This window comes from Ruditapes philippinarum, unplaced genomic scaffold (assembly GCF_026571515.1).
Source record: "Ruditapes philippinarum isolate M1 unplaced genomic scaffold, ASM2657151v2 ctg2974_1_1_1_1, whole genome shotgun sequence".
Taxonomy (NCBI): Eukaryota; Metazoa; Mollusca; class Bivalvia; order Venerida; family Veneridae; genus Ruditapes; species Ruditapes philippinarum.
Window position 1 is genome coordinate 47,103 of NW_026858298.1, and position 25,892 is coordinate 72,994.

The following is a 25,892-nucleotide window of genomic DNA, read 5'->3' on the forward strand; positions in this document are numbered from 1 at the left end:
GATAGGTTTTTGAAGCTTGTTAACTATATTGAGAAATGGTGTACAAGGATAGATTATATATGAGCTTGTTTAATACATTGAGAAATGGTGAACAAGATTGTACGAGCTTGATGACTACATTGAGAAATTGTGTATTAGGCTTGTTAACTACATTGAGATATGGTGTTCATGGACAGTTTGTAATAGCTTGTTAAATACATTGTGAAATGGTGTACAAGGACAGTTTGTAATAGCTTGTTAACTACATTTAGAAACGGTGTACAAGGACAGATTGTAGGAGCTTGTTAACTACATTGAGAAATGGTGTACAAGGATAAATTGTAGGAGCTTGTTAACTACATTTAGAAATGGTGTACAAGGACAGATTGTAGGAGCTTGTTAACTACATTTAGAAATGGTGTACAAGGATAAATTGTAGGAGCTTGTTAACTACATTGTGAGAAATGAAGTACAAGGACAGATTGTAGGAGCTTGTTAAATACATTGAGAAATGGTGTACAACGACAGATTGTTGGAGCTTGTTAAATACATTGTGAGAAATGAAGTACAAGGACAAATTGTAGCAAGATCTGCATCTATCATTTCTCTTCTTATGTAACTCATTTGTCATCTCATATCTTTTGTAATCTATCATTCCAAACCAGGTTTCCTCACTTCTACAGCTACAGCTATGATATATGCTATAAACTTTCAGAACAGCACAGAGTACTTATACACATCACAGCTTTTAAATCAAAGTGGAAATAATTATCCTGATATTCCACCATAAATAATTTCAGTAATACAATAGGATGATTCTCTTGTGTTATTATTTCTTATAAATTACATGGTACAATAAACTATTAGAAGAAGAGAGATTGTTATTTTACATTCATTGGGTCATTCATCTTTAAAAGAAGAAGCCAGGGGCACATTATGTGGTTCTCTTAACAAAACAGGCAGAACACAAGCATTAAATATATTTTATTGCTGACAGGACAATCTTGTTACAGAAATTGACTGGAAACCATCATACTATAAAATGCTGTAATCATAACAATTGATGAGGTTGTTCTTTTTATCATACTATACTGATTGACACGATGATGATGGACTCGCGGTTCATGACTTAGTTCTGATCAATACAAAATGTGTCCAAAGAAAGTGAAAGTGTTAAGCTGATATTAAATTTACTTCACACGAGATTTATCATTCTTTGACACCACCAACTTAATGGAAATCAATACACTTAACACTACTCTACTTTTCTATATAGTTTTTTTTTTTTTTTTTTTTGGTTCAGACTGGCCACAATTTCTGTTAATTTATAAATAAAGAAGAGCACATACAAATAATTGTCTCCTGTATATTGCTCGTAAACTATTTCCTCCATGTAATGTTTCACTTTTACTCTCAGCATGAAATTTGCAGGGCAAAATATTTTCTGAGATATGGAATTCGAATTTTTGTAGGAAAAACAATCAATTACATTTGAGCTGATCTGATGACAAAACCTGGCCAATCATGAGAGATGAAGAATTTCTATAAATTACAAGCTTCAAAGAATAACTGGTTTAATCAAAATTAAGTACCCTGCTTAAATTGAGTTACAGACTTGCACATGTAATTAGTATTATCATTCATGGGACTTCAGAATCAGAATGCTGAATTGGGCAGCAAACTGTGCAATTAAAGTCCGGTCAGACTAAATTATTGAGTCTGGTCAGGCTACTATATTGAGTCTGGTCAGACTACAGTATCGAGTCAGGTCAGACTAAAGTATCAAGTCTGGTTAGACTAAAGTATTGAGTATGGTCAGACTAAAGTATCAAGTATGGTCAGACTAAAGTATTGAGTATGGTCAGAGTAAAGTATTGAGTCTGGTCAGACTAAAGTATTGAGTTTGGTCAGAGTAAAGTATAGAGTCTGGTCAGACTACTGTATTGAGTTAGGTAGGACTGAAGTATTGAGTCTGGTCAGACTAAAGTATTAGGTTTCTAAGGTTTGCTACAATTTAACAGAGGCTTAAATATGTGTACTATTTTGACTAATATCTTTTTTGTTAATATTTAACTGGACTGAGAGAGAAAACTGTCACATCAATGTTAAAAATGTTACTAAAAAAACTTTCTGATGTCAGCAGATTTATTCCAGCAGTAATCCTACGTCTTATAAACAAGGCTGGTGTTATTTGTGTTTCATGATTATTTAATAAGTACAATTTGGCAACGATGCCGCGGGTCCAGACACACCAACGGATGCTGCCTATTATCATTTATTACGTTATTACATATTTTATAACACAGAAATTATATAAATTAGGATCATAACAGGAAACTGTCAATCTTTATAACAGCCTCATCAACCCATCGTCAACATTTTACAACAGAATTGTTATCATCTTGTTACCATTTAATTCAAAACATATAGTGCCAGATCCATCAGTATATCTTAGTAAACTTTGTATACTAAAGGTGATTTTATGTCGACCATATAGTACAAATAAACATAAATATAAATTCATTTTTGATGTAATTTTTATATTTCACATTGTTATCTGATGTGTGCGGTTTTCTGACATACTATATCAGTCACTTTTTAGACATATCATTGTTCTTAAAAAACTTTAAAAGACAATTAAGGTTTTTTTGGGTGTTTTTTTAAGGTTATTGACCACCCAAACAATATGACAGGACAAAAGAATAAAATTGACTGAAAATAATGAGTAAATGTCTTTAACAGAAACTAAATGCATGAGGGACAAAGATTTATATGAGAAACTAAATAATTATTGACTGAATCCTGCATAGAGACATGAAGGAATAAAAGACAAAAACTTGCATTTTTGTGGAACTTTCACGAGGGATACAATCTTATTATATAAGGGATAGAAACTTGGATGAGGGATACAATCTTGCATGATATAAAAGCTAAGGCAAAATGATGACATTGTTTCTGCTGAATGAGTATAATAGAGAACAATCCTTTTCCTCATAATTATGTCCTCAGCTTTGTAATTAGACCTGTCCATCATTAATTAAAGGGACCTAAGAATAATAAACGGCAATCTGTACAGATAACCTATAATTCTGTGATGGCAATTGGGTCTATCATTATAATGGCCTGTTATCATACACATTAATTAGCCTCTGAGATTGGTATCATAATTAAAGGATTCTGTTGAATAAATATACCTTTTAATATATATAGTAATTTTGATATCTACCATAGTTAAAATATATATAAACTTTTATAAGTTAGAACAACAATGAATATATATAATTTGTATTTTTTTTAATTTCAACAAATAACATGAACCTTACTGTATAGGAACTTGAAATTCTGTCAATAATAGCAGTAAAGTCTGATTTTTTACATAGGTATAGATATTTTCTAATCAGACTTTACTGCTTAATTATTGACAGAATTTCAAGTTCCAGTGCGATAATATTAGAAAATTTCATTAAATACCTTAAAAATTCCATAACATCTAAAACATTAATCACAGAAGTGATCAATGTCAAAAAAAGTTAGTTTTGTTGGAAGAAAATTATAGTAGAGTCAAGCCTGAAATCTGCAATGGGACACCAATTTTTAATCATAGATGATAAACCGGGCCCACCTGCATCAGTGACAAGGTTTGTCCTATCTATAAAGCTGCAGTAAAATATATAGAGGTAAGTGTGACGTATATTAAGTGATACTGTAGGTAGTGTATCAATCTTGTCAGCCGCATGACTGCTTAATATGTATGACAAATCCAATCTTACTTATACTCATCACATATGTGTGTCAAATACAAACTATATAAATATGGGTGGTCACACTTACATTAATGTCAGAAATGAATAAACATACTGACTTTAATATCTACATCAACTTTTCATCTTTTATTAATAACCAAATATCTGAAATTATCAAAAAAAAAAGATGTTTTTTTTCCCAAGCAAAACTGTTAATTTTACTGCTGTCCTTGTGTGTTTTTAGGAATTTCACTAATAAAATTCTATACATTTCAACTTGGTCATTATCCAAAAATCAAAATATCATTTGTTACATGTGTTGTTTAACATTCAAACATGACAATTGAAGTATAGCAGAGACATTTTAATGTTTCTGATGGAATAAGAATATCCTTCAGACAAAAGATATCTAAATTGTTTACCGTCACAAGCAAAAATAAAACTAATATAAAATTCCACCCCTATATTTAAACACAAAATACATTAAGATTAAACATTTTGAATGAAAAAAACAAAATTAGGAACAAGATTATTTTTATCTCTCAAATGTTTATATATATTTATAGAAAGAATAAATTCACTGTGGCAGTTACAGCAAACAAGAAAGAAGCTCAAGAGTTTATAATTGCTGCTGCCATGCTCCTGTCTGACAGCAGTGAACCCTTCAACACTAAATACATTATTTACCTCAAACCTATTAAATTTTAACTTATTTTATCTGGAAGCGAGGCCAGACTCCCCACTTGATGTACTCAATTTGCTGTTATTTATTTATTTACTTCGTGCCTTCAATCAAGTGTCAGTCAGTAAAACTGGGTGGTCATATTTGGACACATAAACATCACTAATTGGTTGTTTGTTTACTTCAAAGTTTGTGTTTTTGCTTTAAAAAAAAATCTGAAAAATAATTTGCTTCTATTGATCTAAATGCTTAAAAGTGGTAAATACGTTATACATTCTAAAATCGATAGAGGATATTCAAGTTTTTTCTATAAATACATGATTTATTTTCATCGAGTGGTATGAAAATAAATATTTCATGAGTGGCGGTAGCCACGAGTGAAATATGGTAATTTTCATGCCACAAGATGAAAATAAATCATGTATTTATAGAAAAAACTTGAATTTTCTGTTTATTATGTACATTTTTCTCTTTTTTGCGATAAAATTTGAAAAACTTTCCCTTAAATTTTGTGTACTGGTAGAATTTAAAAGAAAGTAGTCCGGCAAGACACCAGTGAAAATACGGAAAATATGTTTCACTGCAGTGAAAAATAAATTTTTACAGTGAAAATATGGAAAATGAAAAAACGCATTTTATTTCATCAATATTTCTCAATATTTCATTTATAAGTATATAATAAATGTGGGTTCTTTTTTTTTTCTTTTTTATTTTCTAAAAAAGGATGTGGTTTTTTTTGTTGTTGTTTTTTTGTTGTTGTTTTTGACATTTTTTTTTATATAAAATGACAAACAATTACTGTAAACTGCTCTTTGTTTTACCTACTTGTCTCCATCAAATCTGTTGATATCAAATTTGCCTGTCTCAATTGTTACTGATATCAAAATTAATACACTAACTGCTGATATGAAACTAGCTCGTCTACATCAAAACCTGCTGATGTTTTTTATATAAAAATACTTGTGCTATATATTGAAATATAGCTGTTGACATTAAAGCAACAAATTACATTAAATGCTGCTAATATCAAAGTGTAATATTTTGATATCATAGTGGAATGTAATATTTTGATATCAAAGAAAAGTGTAATATTTTGATATCAAAGAGGAGTATTATATTTTGATATCAAAGTGGAGTGTAATATTTTGATATCAAAGAGTAATGTAATATTTTGATATAAAAAAGGAATGTAATATTTCGATATCAAAGAGTAATGTAATGTTTTGATATCAAAGTGGAGTGTAATATTTTGATATCAAAGAGGACTGTAATATTTTGATATCAAAAAGGAGTGTAATTATTTTGATATCAAAGAGGAGTGTAATATTTTGACATTTAAGAGAACTGCAATATTTTGATATCAAAAAGGAATGTAATATTTTGATATCAAAGAGTAATGTAATGTTTTGATATCAAAGAGGAATGTAATATATTGATATCAAAGAGTAATATGATCTTTTGCTATCAAAGAAGAATGTAACATTTTGATATCAAAGTGGAGTTTAATATTTTGAGATCAAAGTGGAGTGTAATATTCTGATATCAGACAGGAATGTAATATTTTGATAGCATAAAAAACTGCTGATATATCATAGTGATGCATGTGTTACAATACTTTTACATATATACCATGTAAGAATATGTTTTATTTCCTGGAATTCAATAGGAACTCATTATTCTATGAATGCATCATCTAACAGGTCAGATATGGCATAATCAATTACATTATTGTATAAACAGATTCTAAACTATCATAAATGCTAATTCCCAGGGCATAATATTTTCTCATATTGAACACACTGGGCAGACATTTTGAAACAGTGCCAAAGGTTAACTATTATACCCTGGCCAATCACATAATGACTTTAAAATGATACAATTCATATCAATTTAGCAGTGGAAACTTAAATCTAGAGAACAGCCATCATTATGTTAATAGATTGAAAAATAAACATGGGAAACCCAGCTTACACAAATATCATGTGACACTACAAGTATATCAACCTCATGTTTTATTGGTGCAAGTTTGCAACCTGAATAATGTTACATAATATATACAAAACATCAAAGTATTCCAGTAGCTTGAGGGCCATCACTCTGTCAATAAATAATACATTGTTTACGTTTTTAGATTACTGATCAATGATTTAACTAATCAAACTAACATCTTTATAAACTGTCCTTTTGTTTTGATTTTTTGCTTTGTTGGTGTTTTTATTTTAGTTAAAATGAAATCAGGTTATTTTGTTTCATTTTAAGATGCTGAATAATAATCTCACTGAATATGAACAAAATTAGTTAAGAGTGTCACATGATCAAAATAGTGCGTATGCATATAAACCATTTTTTATGGACTACTTTTATTTTTCAGCGTCCTGATGCCTTTTCTGAATATAGTATGAAGAAAGCACTAGATGAAAGTAAATGTAGGGGAGTATCATAGAATGTGTTATGCTTGCTAAAAACACTGGTTATCACTATCAGCAAAAATTCAGCATGGAAACAAGCAAATTGTGTCCACGATACAATATATTTACAAGCAATACAAAGGTCCATGTCCAGGACAAGTCAAATGTAGACTAGAAGAACACTTTCAGCATTATTATACATGTAATCAATTTTAAACAAAGTAACTTACCAAGTACCATTGGCTGGGCCATTTCTGATCATTGAATTCCTGGTATGGTATGAATCGTTTAACTCTTTTCTTTGCTACCTGTTGTTCCAGCCATTTTACCTGAAAATTAAACAAACAAACACATAATTAATTTGATATTACAGCATTACTTGTGAAGGGGTTTAGTCATATTGTAACATTACCACATTATGTGTGGAGGGGTTTAGTTATATTGTGACATTACCACATTATGTGTGGAGGGGTTTAGTCATATTGTGACATTACCACATTATGTGTGGAGGGGTTTAGTTATATTGTGACATTACCACATTATGTGTGGAGGGGTTTAGTTATATTGTGACATTACCACATTATGTGTGTGGAGGGGTTTAGTTATATTGTGACATTACCACATTATGTGTGTGGAGGGGTTTAGTCATTTTGTGACATTACCACATTATGTGTGTGGAGGGTTTAAGTCATAATGTGACATTCCCACATTAAATGTGGAGGGAGTAGTTATAATGTGACATTACCACATTATGTGTGTGGAGGGTTAAGTCATAATGTGATATTCCCACATTAAATGTGGAGGGAGTAGTTGTTATGTGACATTACCACATTATGTGTGTGGAGGGTTTAACTCATAATGTGACATTCCCACATTAAATGTGGAGGGAGTAGTTGTTATGTGACATTACCACATTATGTGTGTGGAGGGTTTAAGTCATAATGTGACATTCCCACATTAAATGTGGAGGGAGTAGTTGTTATGTGACATTACCACATTATGTGTGTGGAGGGTTTAAGTCATAATGTGACATTCCCACATTAAATGTGGAGGGAGTAGTTATTATGTGACATTACCACATTATGTGTGTGGAGGGTTAAGTCATAATGTGACATTCCCACATTAAATGTGGAGGGAGTAGTTATTATGTGACATTACCACATTATGTGTGTGGAGGGTTAAGTCAATAATGTGACATTCCCACATTAATGTGGAGGGAGTTTAGTTATATGTGACATTACCACATTCTGTGTGGAGAGGTTAGTCATAATGTGACATTACCACATTGAATGTGGAGGGGAGTAGTTATATTATGACATTACCACATTATGTGTGTGGAGGGGTTTAGTTAATGTGACATTACCACATTAAATGTGTGTGGAGGGGGTTGTTATGTGACATTACCACATTATGTGTGTGGAGGGGTTTAATAAGTCATATTATGACATTACCACATTATGTGTGTGGATGGGTTTAGATATATTATGACATTATCACATTATGTGTGGAGGGGTTTAGTTATATTGTGACATTACCACATTATGTGTGTGGAGGGTTAAGTCATAATGTGAAATTACCACATTATGTGTGTGGAGGGGTTTAGTCATAATGTGATATTCCCACATTAAATGTGGAGGGAGTAGACTAACTGTTGTAATGTGACATTACCACATTATGTGTAGATGGGGCGGGGGTAGTCATTATGACTGTGACATTATTTATACCAGTTAGCTTTGAGGTTTTTGTCATATTGTGACATTACAAAAGAACCAATAACAAGTTCTTTAGGGTTTAAGTTAGCTGTGAATTTGCACACAAAACCATAACCAAGTTAAAAAAATGACACTGATGAAAGTGTTGAGTACTATTTTTAAAGAGTCATGTTTTATCATGCAGAGTTCAACATCAAACATATTTTACAACAGTTACCTTGAACTAGTTATACATTTTTCATAGATGCTCCAGGATGCTAAATACAAATCATCAAACATCGTTACAGTTTTCATTCATTTCACTAATTCAGACTGCGGTTTTCTTTAATCCTACCCTGAATTATGATACATTAAACGAAGCTCTGTGAGAGATTAACCAACATTTAGTAGTTGGCTTGGCAACAAAGTCAGCACTAAATACTCTTCATATCTTCAAAGTAAACATTTAGAATTAGACACAACAGAAGTGGATTATATTCACATTACACTATGTATCTTATAATCTTTATAATCATACCTGACTAACTAAATCATAAAACAAAATAATAAACAAGTCCTCATTCTAACTTAATGTAAAACTGAATTTTGATTTAATTATTGATGCAAAACTACCATCATAAATTTCATTTTCCAGCAATCATGAAGCACCAATTATTATCTGTCTGTCAAAGTTAGTGAACTGGTTCTACTAGAATACATATACTGGCAAAATACAAGTCTAAAGGTGCCCCTATATGTCAGTGTGTTACTTAACATAGACAATGAGGGTACATCAAATTATTATTACCATCTCACATATTTTTTTTACATTCTCATATCATATGAAAGAACTGACTATAGGGTTCAAACCAACATTCGGACATTGGTGAGGAAAGCTAGATTTGTTATCAGCTAACTTAAGCACATGGCCAAGATGTTCTCTCATTTTTTGTTGTTTTTTTTATTATTTTTTGTTTACTTCTTTTCATTTTCACATATTGTTCATAAATATATGTACAGATTTTTTGGCATCAATTATGGCATCAAATTACCAACAAAATCAACATAACCTGATAGAAAAAGCTGATGCCAGTTTCATCAGTAAATACAATAAAAACATCACATTCTGTAGATGTAAAAAAAACTTGGGAGCTAATTATTTCCTCACAAATCATGGTATCACACAAACCTTTTAACTGATTGTTTCTATCACAACGAAACAATGTAACCTATCCTGAACAATCAGTGAAGACAAGAGCCATATTGCCCTGCACTATGAGGTATATCACTTGATATTAACCTACCAAACACTTACACTTAAATGCTACAATTAATATAAACACAAGGTGCATTCCATGTTGTTTTTTATCAAGGAATTCTTCTTTCTATATACTAATGTCAGTGAAAATGTATTTTAATGATTTTTGGCTAGAACATGAAAATGCATAGCAACTAGACAGTGTACCAGTAAACAAAGATTGCAGGGTTATTAAGAAGAATATTTTTAGAATTCAATTCCTTAAATTAGTTTTTATTATCAGAAATGCATTTTACATTCACCGAGTTACTGAAAGTAAAAGATAAACAAATGTAGATTATGATTTCAACCTCTAATTTTCTATATCATTGAAATTCCTTCTCAAAGAAATATCTGAAAACCTTGGAAAAATTCCGGAATTTATACTAACAGGTTGGATTATTTAACCATGTTGTCACCTTATAGAATTACAACATGAAAATAAAAGGAATTCTGTATCAAACATAACCCTTATAACACACTAAACATCTTAAATGGACTTGTCCATAATTCAATCTGAACAAAATCTTTTACTTTTTACTGACTTAAATATTAAGCAAACAGTGCCGACCATAATCAGATGGAATGGATGTGCTGGCTGATTTTTGCCTGCACTGGTTACATGGATAGAAGAAGGCCAAAGGTTTTAAATATGTTCAACCCATGGCAACCTTTCTTCAACAGACTTAATGCAGTATTAAACAAGCAATACATTTTTGCAACAGAATGTTTATATTTAAAAGTGTTCATAAAATATCAGAAAAGATAATTCAGGAACAAAAGCAAATATCAGAGCATTTAAATCCACATGCATACCTCAGAAACAAATGCAAATATCAACATTGTAATTCAAATCCAAAAATATCAAAAAAGATCATTTAGGTACAATCACAAATATAAGATTTAAATCAACAAATATCAGGAAAGATAATTCAGGAACAAAAGCAAATATCAGAACATTTATCTACACAAATATCAGAAAAGATAATTTAGGAATGTTCTCAAATTTGAAATATGGGGTATGTTCACAAATATCAGAAAAGATAAAGCAGAAATGAACACAAATATCAGAAATGGTCAAAACAGGAATGTATGCAAATATCAGAAAAAAGAAAATTCAGTAATGAACAGTTGAACACAAATATCAAGATGAAAGAAAATTCAGAAAAACCCTATATTCACACAAAATTCAAGCACCAGACTTAGTTAAAAAAAAAATTAAAAGGGGTGTACTGTAGCTCACCTACTACACAAAATTAAGAGATAAATCTTTATAATAATCCACATCAAAGGCAAAGATGAGGTCATGACTGTAACAAAGTACTGGATTCTCCAGATAGCATTAAGTACGTCTACCAGCAGTTTATCAAGATATTAATGCTAATAAAACCTGAAATATTTACCCCTTTACTCACATCATTCAATATTTGTTTTCAATATTCACAGATTCTTTAAGAATATACCTCAAAAATACTTAAAACAATCTTTTTACTATTATATTTCTTTGGCACTCTGACGAGAGAGCATCAAATCGTTACGGCAACACATTTTTGTGTTGGTTTTATTCTCCCCGCATGCATCTTACAACATCATCAATGCAATTTATCTAACCACAAAAACACTTAAACACTATGTAAAACAATCTTGGAACACAGTAAAAAAATTCTCTTATTTTTTTTAAAACTGTTTCACATATTTCAAAAGAAAAATTGTTCCTAATTACCGTTGCATTAAAATACACTTATAACCACTCCTCAACAAATGTAGGTGGAGGCATTAGTCATGAACTTTCAATAGATTCACAATTACCCCCCTGATTATTTTACGGAAATAAAAGAAAAGCCTAGTTTTAAAATGTAGAACAATGTATATATATAGGTGATGGAACAGGTGGCAGTATCTGGCCGGGAGCCAGCGTCGGTTCAGACATCTTCTGATAGTACCGGAAAGCCTATCTTACAACTTATCTAATAATAGATATAGCCGTCTGATAATCCGGCGGCCCTCATTGAAGACGCTCATGTCTCTGCCACTAACTTCACTTGTTTCCTCATCTCATCTAAAAACATATCACTGGTACTGAACTATATTTCTACTAACACTGTAAACATGCGAATTGAATTGAATATTTTTATGCAGTGCCATGTGTTACTAGTGTGTCTTTCTTAAGTCCCTCTTGTGGTTGAGGGGTTGCCTATAGGGACTGAGGCATCAGAATTGCAGCCAGAATTATCCCTGCATAATCGTCACTTTAAATGGGTTCAAGTTATTGGATTCTATGCATCTCTTAGCTCCAGCAGGTGAAAGGGTTTTGACTCCTGGTGCATTGTTGCTTTAAGTTTGTAACACACGAGGTAAGCCAAAATCATCTTTCTTGTTTCGGCGCCATATGACCTATATTGTATTGGTGCTTCGTGAAACCAAACAAAACACACAAACATGTCTTACTTAGCATTCAAATACAAAGGAAATCGAACAATTACCAGAGTAGTCACCCTTAAACAGATTTTCTATACTTACCCGTACATCATGTATATAGATGTACAACTATTTGTACAGGAATTAGCAATAATATAATTAGGTATATAATGGTGTATGTAAGATTGTAACTATGTAATTATAGGTCTATGATCATGTTATTCTTCCAATAAGTGATATGAACTCTGATTGTCTATCATTATCAGGCAAATAAAAAACATATGTCATATTGGTCTCAACTGCCTACCATCTACGTAATAAGTGACCTCATGACATGTTTGTACAACATTATATAATTTTATATCTATCACGGCTGGTTTTTTTTATAATCATTAAGTTAAACTATCATGGAACTAGTTACTACTACACTATAATCTTCACTAATTTTAGAAGTTTTGACCATCTTACCATAAACCAGTATCCAAGTCAACCGAAAAGTCATAGTTCTTAAAGCTGCCCTACTGGCAGTCTAGAAAATCTGTAAAATGAACATTTCTGCCAGCTTACACAAATAGAGGATATAAAACTAGTGTAGGTTCAATACTGAATTTATTTAACAAGTTCAATAAACTTAGTAATTAACCTAGATGAATATAATATTCTATTTATCACATATCCAAAATAAAAGCTTTTTACAGTAAAGTGACGTGCTTATAGTGTAACGTTAACATTTAGCGCGTCTTTACGCTTTGTGTGTATAATGCAAATGATGTCATGTCAAAATATATGCACCGCCGTGGCATACCATTATAACAGAGTCTCAAAAGTGGCACGAGTATGTGATAACAACTGTTATGATAATTTGTAAAAGACCTTAATAGAAAATGTGTAATAAAAATTAAATCAAGAATTTCAACAAGTTATTGATGGACCACTGCAGATAATAATTAACACAAGTGAAAATTTCTCTGCCCCTGTTTCAGCAAACAGATAAAAAAATAATCGTCCAATAAATCAAAAGGCACACTCATGGAGAAGTATCATTTAAGACTCAATTTCCCATCAAAGCAAAAAAAAAAAAATCAATTCCACATCATTATTGTAAATGGTTATTAGTTTCAATAACTCAAATTTTTGTGCGAGAGAAAAACACGAAAAATGAAATTATTTTCAACATTTTCACGCCACAGTTTTCTCGGAAGTGTAAATTTGAGTCAGTGTGAATTATAAGCAATGTAAAAAGACTGTGAACTCTTCAAAACGGAGATAGCGAAAGTGTCAATATATTCCGATAGCTTCATTTGGAATCATGTAAGGCGATAATCTATCTGAAATTCGATAGTTAGTTTCGCAGCTTCTAAACTAATCATTTGCATGAAATGCCTGACTAATATACTGTATACATATTTACCAGTATAATATTTACATATCTACAACAATATTCTATATCTGAATATTAATTGTTGAAAAAAATATTTCTTAAATTTTCAGTACCAACAAAAAAAGAAACAGAACATATTTATATATAAATTATCTTGCACTTCACCGTCATTATTTTCTTTTATAAAATGGAAATTTTCTTCATTATAACAAGAAATCTTAAAGAGATGAGAGTAACTTAGGTTCAATACAGAATTAAATGAACAAGTTGAATAAAATTATATTATGCGAGCCTCTGGCGAGCATGTTATTATTTCATTCAACGAGTTCAATAAATTAAGTAATGAACCTACCAAATATAATATTCTATGTAACACATACCCAAAATAAAGTGAAAAAGAATCATTTTTCATTGACGCTCCTATAGTATAGCACTAACATTTAAAGTGTCTTTACACAATGTTTGAATAACGCAAATGATGTCACATCAAAATTTAACATCTATATATACATGGGCTTGCAATTCCTTTTTTTTACGGAGTAGCAAAAAAGGCCTGGTACATTTTGTGTGATAAATCTTTTTAGACACAAAAGCTCATAATTTTATAACAGGCCTGATGACAACTTCGAGCCACTATTCCTCACCCCATGCACAAAGTACCATCTACTAAAACACAAGATGTCATCTTAAACTATTAACCCATTTTTTTTTGTTAAATAAAATGTTATGAAAATACTCAATACGCGTAAACTTTTAAGCATTTCAGATTTTCTATATAGCAAAAAGCTAACAAGTAATTATTTCCTACATAACCTGCTCCCTATAGCTATTCTCACATGGCAAATGAACTTGACTCTACAGGCTTCACAGTTACTGTCATAAAAACATCATATTTATACAGAGCTAGGTATGCTCATTTCATAACTAAAATATTACCCTCAAAGTGTCCAACTTCTGTTATTGTCTGTTGTTGTTTTTTGTATTGTTCTCCTAGAACTATCATACATTTATTATCTAATTATATCAATTACAGATTTTCCCTTGAGCATGTCTTAACAGTTCACCCTAAAGTTTAACTTACCAGTTTTACCATCTAGAGCAAATCTTAACAGTTTACATTTTGACATGTCTTAGGAGTTTTCCCATGAGCAGCTCTTCACAGAAAAACTCTGGAGCATATTTTAACAGTTAACCCTGGACCATATCTCAATGGTTAACCCTTGATTATATCTTAACAGTTTACCCTCGAGCATATCTTAATAGTTTATGCCTTAACAGTTAACCCTGGAGCATATCTTAATAGTTTACGCTGGAGCATATCTTAATAGTTTACCCTGGAGCATATCTTAACAGAAAACCCTTGAGCATACCTCAAAAGAAAACACTGGAGCATATCTTAACAGTTTATCCTAGAGCTTATCTTAGTTTATCCTAGAGCTTATCTGAACAGTTTATCCTAGAGCTTATCTTAACAGTTTATCCAGGAGATTATCTTAACAGTTTTTCCAGGAGATTATCTTAACAGTTTATCCTAGAGCTTATCTAAACAGTTTATCCTAGAGCTTATCTAAACAGTTTATCCTAGAGCTTATCTGAACAGTTTATCCTGGAGCTTATCTGAACAGTTTACCCTGGAGCTTATCTGAACAGTTTACCCTAGAGCTTATCTGAACAGTTTATCCTGGAGCTTATCTGAACATTTTACCCTGGGGCTTTTCTGAACAGTTTATCCTGGAGCTTATCTGATCAGTTTATCCTAGAGCTTATCTGAACAGTTTACCCTAGAGCTTATCTGAACAGTTTATCATAGAGCTTATCTGAACATTTTATCCCAGAGCTTATCTTAACAGTTTATCCAGAAGATTATCTTAACAGTTTATCCTAGAGCTTATCTAAACAGTTTATCCTAGAGCTTATCTGAACAGTTTACCCTAGAGCTTATCTGAACAGTTTACCCTAGAGCTTATCTGAACAGTTTATCCTAGAGCTTATCTGAACAGTTTACCCTAGAGCTTATCTGAACAGTTTACCCTGGAGCATATCTGAACAGTTTACCCTAGAGCTTATCTGAACAGTTTATCCTGGAGCTTATCTGAACAGTTTATCCTGGAGCTTATCTGAACAGTTTACCCAGGAGCATACCATTACAGTTTACCCCAGAGCATACCATTACAGTTTACCCCAGAGCATACCATTACAGTTTACCCTAGTGCATTTCTTAACAGTTTACAGTGGAGCATCTCTTAACAGTGCCCTATGGTACCCTGTGTATTAAAATATAAAATATACAAACAATTATTTAACATATTTCTATAAAGACAGTTTCAAAATGCAAATCAGTTCTATTTAGAAAACAAAATTGTCTGAAAAACACAAAGATAACATGTACTGTCACACCAAGCCTATGACAGTTCTATTTTTTTCTCAGTGGCGAAAAAAAAAGCGCACATCTAAAACAAACAAATTGCAAAGCTAAAATCAGTTTTCAAGACTTTTCTTTTTGACATTGGCTCCAATGATATCCTCCAATTTGATCATGATCAATATCTGTGAGGGACAGAAAGTTTCTTAAACACCATTATCCCTAGCAACATCTCACGTTCAATTTGCATTCCCACCAAGGAAACAAAAAAAACAAAATTTGAGCTGAATTTCAGTAAAAGAAACCATCTTGTGGCTAGCGGTACTTACTGTCAAATAAAGTTAACAAGCTACCTTGTATTATCAGACACACTATTATGTTAAACTCTTCATCATTGATTGAAACTAAATACTTGCACCTGTTAAAGTCTAACTTATTTATGCATCGAAAAACAACACAGCACTATCGTAAAAGGCATTGACTGACTTTAGGAGGTGATCAGCTTCCCTGGGGATATGTGTCTTGTGAACTGTCTAATTATTAAGTCTGTGTTTAATTTAAAAGTTCTGCAGAGATAACCAGAATGTTGTTACAAATTAAAGGAGACCATCTGACTTAAGCAAGCTGTCGCTATAAAATAAAAGCTCTCTTAGTATTAAAAGTCTTAAATATCTTCCATTTAATTCTTTTTGCAAAGTCAAAGCTTTTTTGAGGGCGGCGGAGGCTCCAGCTGTATTTCTTTTAGGTGTTAAGGTCATATTATGGCAAACTCTAGCTGTCTTGGCAAAGGAAGATCTTAGGTTCCCGTCCATGCATATTTTCAGACAGTCTGGCAAGCACCCTAGTAAAACCATCACCCTTAATTTAGCTATAGTAGGAAAGCTAAAGAGTATAAAGTCCCCAGCAGGATTCAAACCTACCGTGGTGGGTGACAGGGCCAATTGACCTTGACCACTTGGCAAATAATGTTTTATCATATATCATATATCAATTAGGATATGTATACCATTGCTTAATACTCCCACTGACTGTTCTCAATCACAGGCCACATTAACCATGGAAAGTTTTGTCTTCTGTAAGTTTTCGAGTGTCAAAATGTTATTTGAACACATTTTTAGTACAAAAATAACTAAATTAACTAAATTAAAGAACAAACAGTACACAGACTTAAGTCAGATTTCATGGATGTGCATACAGGTCTGGCTTAAAACTGTTTTTTTCTTATTCCATGCCTATACAGCACTCAGACAATCATCAAATTACATTGAAAACCAGTAACTGAGGTCTTGCAACAGCTTAAACCCATTGATCTCTCTGTAAAACTTGGTGATGCTCAGTTTGCCTGCTAGACTCTGGTTTGACTGACTTGCATGAATATTACAAAGGTAGAATTGTAATTATTATTTGACGGTTAAACTTCTAACATTATGACTGTATCAACATTCTTTCTTTAAATTAACATTCTTTATTTAAATTATAATTCAGATTTCAGATTGAACAATTGCATACTGAGTGCCGTTCTTTCTTAACATCTTAACCGGATGGCTGAATATTTTCTTCATGTAGCAGAATATTTGTAGCTTTTTTTGTCAAACAACATCATTCATTAATGATCATTAGAGGCATATAAGCTTATGCTCCTAATCAGACTTGATCATATTAATGCAATACCAATGCAATCATTCCGTTTTCTGTATTAAAACAAATTATGTTTTTTTATCATTTTGTAAATTTAAAGGTCGTCAGTGTAAGACATTTCCTCGAGATTTTATAATGTTACACAAAAGACGCTACTACAGAAACTTGTGTCTAGATCCATGGAGGAAAGAATTTTTCTGTTACTGCTTTTTCCCCCTGATAGTTTCATGCACAAACATTCCAAATCAATAATCAATTTAGCTCTGTAGTAAATTTTGATGGCTCGAGTAAACAAGACCTTATATGGCACCGAATTCCACAGCCAGAAAATTGAGTTACACTGTTACATACAGACCAATCAGACAGCCTTGTTTTGTTAGTATGACATATGAAAAGAAAACTACATCACTCCTTACAAATTAACATGGCAACATCCATTCTTGTAAAATCTGGAGAGAATGTTTATTCATCTCTCATTTGACAGTTTAAAGTACAATTTTTCCTAACTTTAAAATGCACTTCACATGCAACTCTCTTAATAAGAATATACTTTCTAAAGTAAAATATGCGTATCATCATGATCATGTGCAAGTGAAATATCCAGTACACATTCACTCTCTAAAATATAACTGACATTTAACTAAGAAGTAAGTAAGAACAACAACAATATCTATCCTGAAATTTCGCACTTATAAAGTTATAATTAAGAATAAATATTATTCACACATTCCACTGAAAAACACTGTGTTGGCCAAACTTATGGCTAAAACTTCAATTATAAAGTTATTGACATTCTAAATTTAAATTCGTGTAAAAAGAAACTTTCGTGTTCACTATATTGGTTATTTCCCAAAAAATAAAATCTGATATTTTTGCTTTAAATTTTAGTAAATTAAAAGTAAAGAAAATTTAATAAATGATCTGCCATCTTACCTTGCCATCTTGTCTGAGAGTATTATGGTAGAATTTACTGGGATATTTGGACCTTTTAGAAACTCTGGAGTGTCGAAGTGTATAGTAATCACCAAAAATCTGAAATATATCAAATACACAACAGTTAAAACATAATTATTAAGCACAGTATATGAATGAAAACAACTGAATTCCATAGCAAACATGGGCAAAGCAAAATTTTCTAGATTCACAAAGGGAAGTAATTTTAAAATTACAGGCTACAGTTACTGGTCTTTGTCATAGACTTTATTTCATGATAATGAAGATGTGTATAAAAGATTCAAACAAATTCCTTCATTGTGATGTGTTATTGTGATGACAGAAACTTCAAAAGGAAGTTAAAAAGGGTGATAACTCAGTAAAAATCTATGCTCTACAAATATTATCCAAAAAAATTTCTTAAATGAATACATTCTTGTATAGAAAGTGAAATATTTCATTATTCATTTAAAGTCCAACAGAGAATAATGGTTTTGGATAGTGACCAACAATATATGATCCTGAATAAGTGAAGTTTCATGAAAAATTATGATATGTAGAGTAAGAAGGGACGTAACTCCTAAAGATATTGCTTTCAGGATAATGCCCCTTGTCTTACAGCTTGTTACGATAAGTAAATAATCCAAGTTTTGTGTTAGTACCCTTTAAAATGTTTGAATAATGGGCTACATTAAAGTTTTTGCACAACGAAGACCACAACAATGCTGCGTTTATAGTACTTATCAATAGCTCAAATTTTATCTTCAAACAGACCAATGCAAAATGCATGCAAAACTAAGTATTACCCAGACACTACCCAAATAATCTTTGCTTTATCAAACTACAAATAAATGGGGAAAAAAAAACAAAGCATAACGGGTTCTCTTTCAAGATAATGTTCTACAATTTGCAACAATTATAATGTGATTAAAAAACATAATTCGCACACACTTTACTTGCTGTATTTTGAAGTATCTACTCAACATTTAACAAGGTAATATTTGTTTCACAAGTGATTTCTGCACCAACAGTTAACTGCGGCTCACACACAGATGTGATGATCAGGAAAACTACACTTCACATGTTTTTTGTTACAGTTTTTCATTAGTTCAAGAGGCAAAAAAAAACAGCCATCCAAATATAAAGGAAACAAGCTTACAAAGGGAAAATTGTCCAAGGTCATGTTTGCGAAGTTGAAGGGGATATTTACATAATAGAAACCTGCCTTTTACTTCAATTAGAGTTTAATTTTTGAATAACATTTCGTACAATACCATGTTTATTTGCTAAAATTTAACTGTGACCCTTTATTAGGCTATACCCTTCCGGTAAACAGCTATAATTAATAGTTAGCAACCATAAACATGGAATATTTGGTATTGAAGAAACTGAATAGACAAACAAGAAGAGTTGTATGTGAGTGAAAATGTCTCAGAATTTCTCAATAGGTAACAACACAAAATAATTTTAAACAGAGACGTCTAGTTTCCTGTAAGATACAACAATACAATTCAATTTTAATTCAGTATGTTTTTCTCCAACATCAAAAGTGGACAGACTGTTTCCACCATGGATGGCGGGTAGAAACTAAATAGTAAGATTGATTTTAAATATAAATACAAATACTGGTACTATAATACATCTGCCAGATTCAGCCAGGATGATTCAAGATCACCTATATTATGATTCAATAATAAGTTTTGATTCATTTGAAAGTTTGCCAGAAAGATCATAGTTATTGTGATAAAGTATGTCCCATCAGGACAAGACATTTCACAATACGCCATTACTCAACATTAGTCCAAACTCTCAACTCCACTAATTGACCATATACAGTAGGACAGCTAACTGGACCTAATATATTGCTAGCTATAGATAGGTCTATAAGTGAAGTCTACATCATTTGTCTATAATATTGATTGCAGCCGCTGCGGTAACATTTGACCAAATGGTTATGACACCTACTCTAAATAATGTATCAGAGTGTGCAGACACTTGACCAATACTGCAGAATGCTTACACATCAATAACAGTTTCACACCTAAAACATTTCCCGCTGACATAGTCTGCTCTCGTCATCTTCATATATATATAAGTCATTCAATTGTCCTGTACTTTAAACTTGCTAATATCAAGACATACATAATTCTCTAATTAGACTGAAAACAGAAAACAGTTTGGGGCCATCAGTGTATAATGCAAACTATGGAGTCTTTTATTGCTATTGCTATTCTATTAGACTAAGGTTTCAGGGAGTTAAATAAGGTGGGATACATTATAGAAAATTTGAAAAGTTTTCTATATTCAATCATACCTAAAATGTACATCATGATGATCATAATGATATAGAATGATATTAAATTATTTTGGTATATAATGATGATAATGTCAACATAGTTAAATAAAACCTACTAACCCGAATTCTTGCATTTTACATTAAACTAACAGCTAACATTTTAAACTGTAAGACACATTAAGTTTTGTATTTGAACTGGGAATATACATGCAACTTCCCTTGTCAGTAGACTAAAGTGAAATTTCTAACAATTTCAATTAATTGAAAAATGCTGCCAAGATATCAAAGAGGAAATTTCTATGAAAACCAAGCAATTATAATGGAAGAACCTTAATATACCAACACAAGAGAGAATACGATGTTTCTTGAAAACTAGCAGAGATAGGCAAATGGATACATTATGTAATTAGCTGATATGTTTTTCTTGGAAAATTGTAAAACATTATCTGCTAGAAAGAGATCATTAAGAAAACATTTATTTCTCCCAATCTGCTCTTCATAATGAAGAGGCAATATAATCCCATTGTTTACAGCCAATAAGAATATAATTATATATCACTTGTGTTTTACACGATTCCAACAAGTTGTTCTATCTCCTGTTGTTGAACATTTCTCATTTCTTACAATGATTTACTATTTCCTCAAGGTTCATCTCACGCAGAACACATTTTTCATCCTTGTATATAACAGCAAGTAGCTTCTGCATTAACCCAAACATAATTTATTTTAGTCTGATTATGAAAGAAGCTATAAGCTTATAGAAACACTCTCAAATCCATTCCCGGGACAAACCAGTACTGAGCAATGAGTGTGAAGTTTCTTGCTCAATGAAAAAACAGCTCGCCCCTGACAGGGTTTGAACCCATGTGGCTGAAGTCCAATGCCATAACCACTTGGCCACAACACCACTTTTGCTGGTATTTATGCAACCTTGCTGGTAAATAATGCAATCTTGCTGGTAAATAATGCAATCTTGCTGGTAAATAATGCAATCTTGCTGGTATTTAAGCTATCTATGTTGTATTTTAAAAGATATATATCATAATATGAACTATATTATAGTATTAAAGAAAAGACAGAATCTCTATTTCTACTGACAGTAATCAAAGAGACGAAAAACTAAGTCACTTTTATGTTGTCAAATGTAATTTATGACCTACCAAACACTGAATTTTTTAATCAAACACAAACTGAATATTTTAATCAAACAAAACATGTCTTCGTTAAGTGGAATAGTCATCAAACAAAGAATTGACAAAATATTTACTTCCTTTATCAACATATAGATTTTGGGAGGTTTTAGAATGAAAAGTCAATAAAAAAGGGAGATAATAATCTTGACATTGTTTGGAAAAATGATTACTTATTACATAATAAATATTAAGAACTATATTTTAGAGTTGTTTTGTTTGCATAGAGTGTTTGTCACTAGCATTTCCCCTGTACAAATTTGAACAAATAGTATACCGTCAGATGAGAATCTTTAACTGTCTATACATAAAACACAATTTCTTTCCTTCCAAACTTTGAATACCTCTAGAATTAGGATATTAAATTCTATTGGCATTGAAATTTGAATTCTCTCCAATATTTATATGATTCTATAACAAGCAGAACTGCTTATAGCGCATATCTTTGATTAAAACTTGTATGAAATATTACTGGCTGAAAATTAAGATGTCCCAAGACAAATTGGTAATATTTTCCTGTCAAAGAGCGCCAGAATTTCTGCTGACTCTGCGATATATGGACTGAGATCAATAGTTTTCATAACTCTGTTTCCGAGAAAAAAACTATAAACTGTCAAAACTGGCCACACATCAATATGTATGAAATATCCAATGTATTTTCCCTATGTCATGACCCTTAATTATTCCACTTGCCAGTATTGAGAGGACAGATTCACCGTAAAGCCGTTCAGACGTCACATTAGACTTGGAAATGTGTATTCAAGTTGAGAGATTAGTCTGTCCAAATCTCCACAATGGCAAAAACCGGACCACAATGAAGTGAGTGTAGGACCCTCCTGTTTTCCCAGTCATCATAACTCTTTGTTAAATATGAAAGCTAGAATCTTATATTGTGAATGATGTCAGTATATTCTCTCATGCAACATAACATGATGTGATCTCTGATGGTAACAAGCTCTGGCAGCAATCCCCTAACCTATGTATAGTATTACCCTCCAATCTCTCAAAATTAACCAAAAAAAACACCCCAACTTTTGTGACCGATATTTCTTCTGGCAGAAATGGTCTTTTGGAAGTATTATATTACTCAACTTTTTGATATATTCCCAGACAGTTAAACTCTACCAAGCAAATGTCAACTTTATGAAATACAGCTTTCCATTCTTTCATTTACTGCTGAAAAATTGATGCATGGGGTCAGTCTGTTTCAAGAACAACAATATAATAAAGAGAGTGTTAACTGTATATATTTAACATTTATTTTGTCTGTCTCGGAGGTCTCAGCCTATATCGAGTGTTAAAGACATTAGAACTGCAGTAGACTAGAGTTAAGTCTTAAAGTCCCACTTATATAATATTGATCTGTACATGGAAGCTACTTATCTTGATTGAATCTACCAGCCTGCAGGGAGAACACAAATGTCTTCACTTCCACAACAAAACATTGTAACATTGAGCTTCATGGGGTGATACTTCCAGGACAGGAACAAATGAAGAGCTGGGATCCAGAGAGGACTTGCTTGTATTTGATGGGACTACTCCATGGCCTGGCTACTCTCCTGCGCATCGGCGAATGTTTTACTATTGTTCACTTTGAAGCAACATGAGTGTATTCACTGAGCTGCGAAGGGAGCAATATGGCCTGGCCTGGGTATCATGAAGCTTGGCGTGAGTGGGGAGGGGTTTATTACATGAAGCAAAATGGTCAGTGAAAAGTGGGTAATGTAATGGTAGGTAATGTTATGATACCACTGTAAGTAAAGTATATTAAGTGGCAGTTACAGCAGTTTCATAATAAGTATTCCTTTACAATTTGTTAACGTACACATATATTATTTCTCATGGTTTCAGAGTATACCCTACTAAAGTGAAAAAATAATTTTAGCCCGATTCCTGTGATTTTGTAATTTCTTACAAAATTTTATCAACGTACATTGTACTTTTTGTAGTATAACAAAAACAAGGAATCCCTTATCTAATAAGAGCCGAATTAATAGAAGTTCAGCCAGCGTGAGCCCTGAATTTATTGCTTCTGTAAATGGATAGTTTTCAGGAATAATCAACTACCTGTATAAACAGCGAGGCATCGTTCTTCAGTTTATTATTGCATGATTTAACATTCATTGATAGGTAAATATTAACAGTTATAAAATACTGATTTCTTGAGTCATTTCCAAACTTAATGAATTTATGTCAGTTCCATTACAATTTGTACTATATCAGAGTACAACAAAAATGTCTGGCTTCCAAGAAATGGAAAAATACGAGTGTTTTTATCTACAGACCACTGCAGGTAGTGAAAGATAAACATGTTGATAGTGGTTGGGAAAATGAATAAAGAGGAAATTTATCCTGATAGAGAGTTGCTCACAGACTGGCAGACAGACGGCAATGCTTCAACTCTCTTTAACTGTTTTATCACTTCATTTATTAATATATAACCGTCATTGACCGAGTATATAGGAGAATAAACTCATCAAAATATACAAGTTACAATTTCAAGTTCGTAAAATACACAAAACGCGCTTCTGACATCTTGACTGATTGTGATGAAAAATGTAAATAAAACATTGTCTTCTTGCTATACAGACAATTGTTAAAAACATGTATCACAGAGGCAGTAGCAGAAAATTCATGTTACACATTTAAAATAGAACAATTTATTACAATTTGAACATTGAAATGTAAACAAATGCATATTGAATAATATGAATAGATCACAAGAATAGTTGTGCGAATGTGTACCTTATACATGGCGGCCCAAAGTTTGAATGTATAGACACTCTGTCAGCATTCACTGTTAAAATGTATGAACAAATATGTCATATAAATATTCATAATATTTATGTCTTCTACTATGTAATACTTATATTTTTCTTCATTTTCTCCTTACATTGTTTTGATTTTATACCAAACAATTTTGCAAAGATTTCAGTACATGTGCACTGACTATAATTTTTCTCTCTTTTGAGTTACCAATTGCATTTTATCAATGCATTAAATGTTTTTTTTATTTGATGATGAAACTCTTACAAAAGGTAATCCCCCTACTTTTATCATCAACCAAAAGTGAACGTATCAATTCTAAGATACAGTCTTTATCTACTGTGTGAAAACATTTTCCTAGCAGCTGACCAAATAAATATTTATATGATCCTTTTTATCCTATAGCCTCTTAGAAAGTATGTAAAATCAATAATCTTACACCTATGTCTTATCTCCAAATAGCCATCAAATCTTAAATCGTTTCCATGGAAACATGAGGTAAATAAGACCTGTATTGTCCTATCAGATAATCTATCTAAAGTGGGAGAAATTTACCCTTGAAGTTTCATCAAAATATAACAGGTATCAGGAATTTCAAGATGCTGTAATTCTGAAAAACTTGAAAACATTTTTGTTTTTTAAAGGAGTGAAATTTCTGAATGAAGTACAATTTCTGAACCAAATACCTATGTAAAATAGATTTACATTACATTGTTCTTTTAATGAACTGAATTTTGCATACAGGGGTCCTTTAAGACATATAATTAACCTATGTTGTCAAATTTACAGTTTCTTATAGTGCCCATAAGGTGATGGGGTTGGGGTGGGGGGAAGGCAGTGTCATACATGTACCTTAACTTGAAATTCAGAAAAGAAAAGATAAATTTTATGTAGTAGAACAAACTTTTTGTACCAGTTCCTTGTTTTAAGTCATATATACATGATCTGTTAAGACCAGGTGTTGATTCCAGCAAGGTTAACAGTATGTGATAAAGTTTTGGCACACACCTGTACAAGATGATTGGCATTTAACTGATTTATAATTAACAATGCTTCATTACTGTACACTGCTGTTACTGCCTCATTTATAATTTAATCTTTGTATCAA

The 25,892-nt window shown here is 31.8% G+C and overlaps 1 protein-coding gene across 1 annotated transcript in view; it reads right to left on the reverse strand.

The window, feature by feature from the left end:
* The window catches only part of LOC132752714 (furin-like protease kpc-1), a 79,255-nt gene that overhangs the window by 46,457 nt on the left and 6,906 nt on the right, over positions 1–25,892 (reverse strand). Inside the window, 2 exon segments of the mRNA XM_060743077.1 lie at positions 7,043–7,141; positions 18,533–18,631. Coding sequence (XP_060599060.1) covers positions 7,043–7,141; positions 18,533–18,631 — 198 coding nt within the window.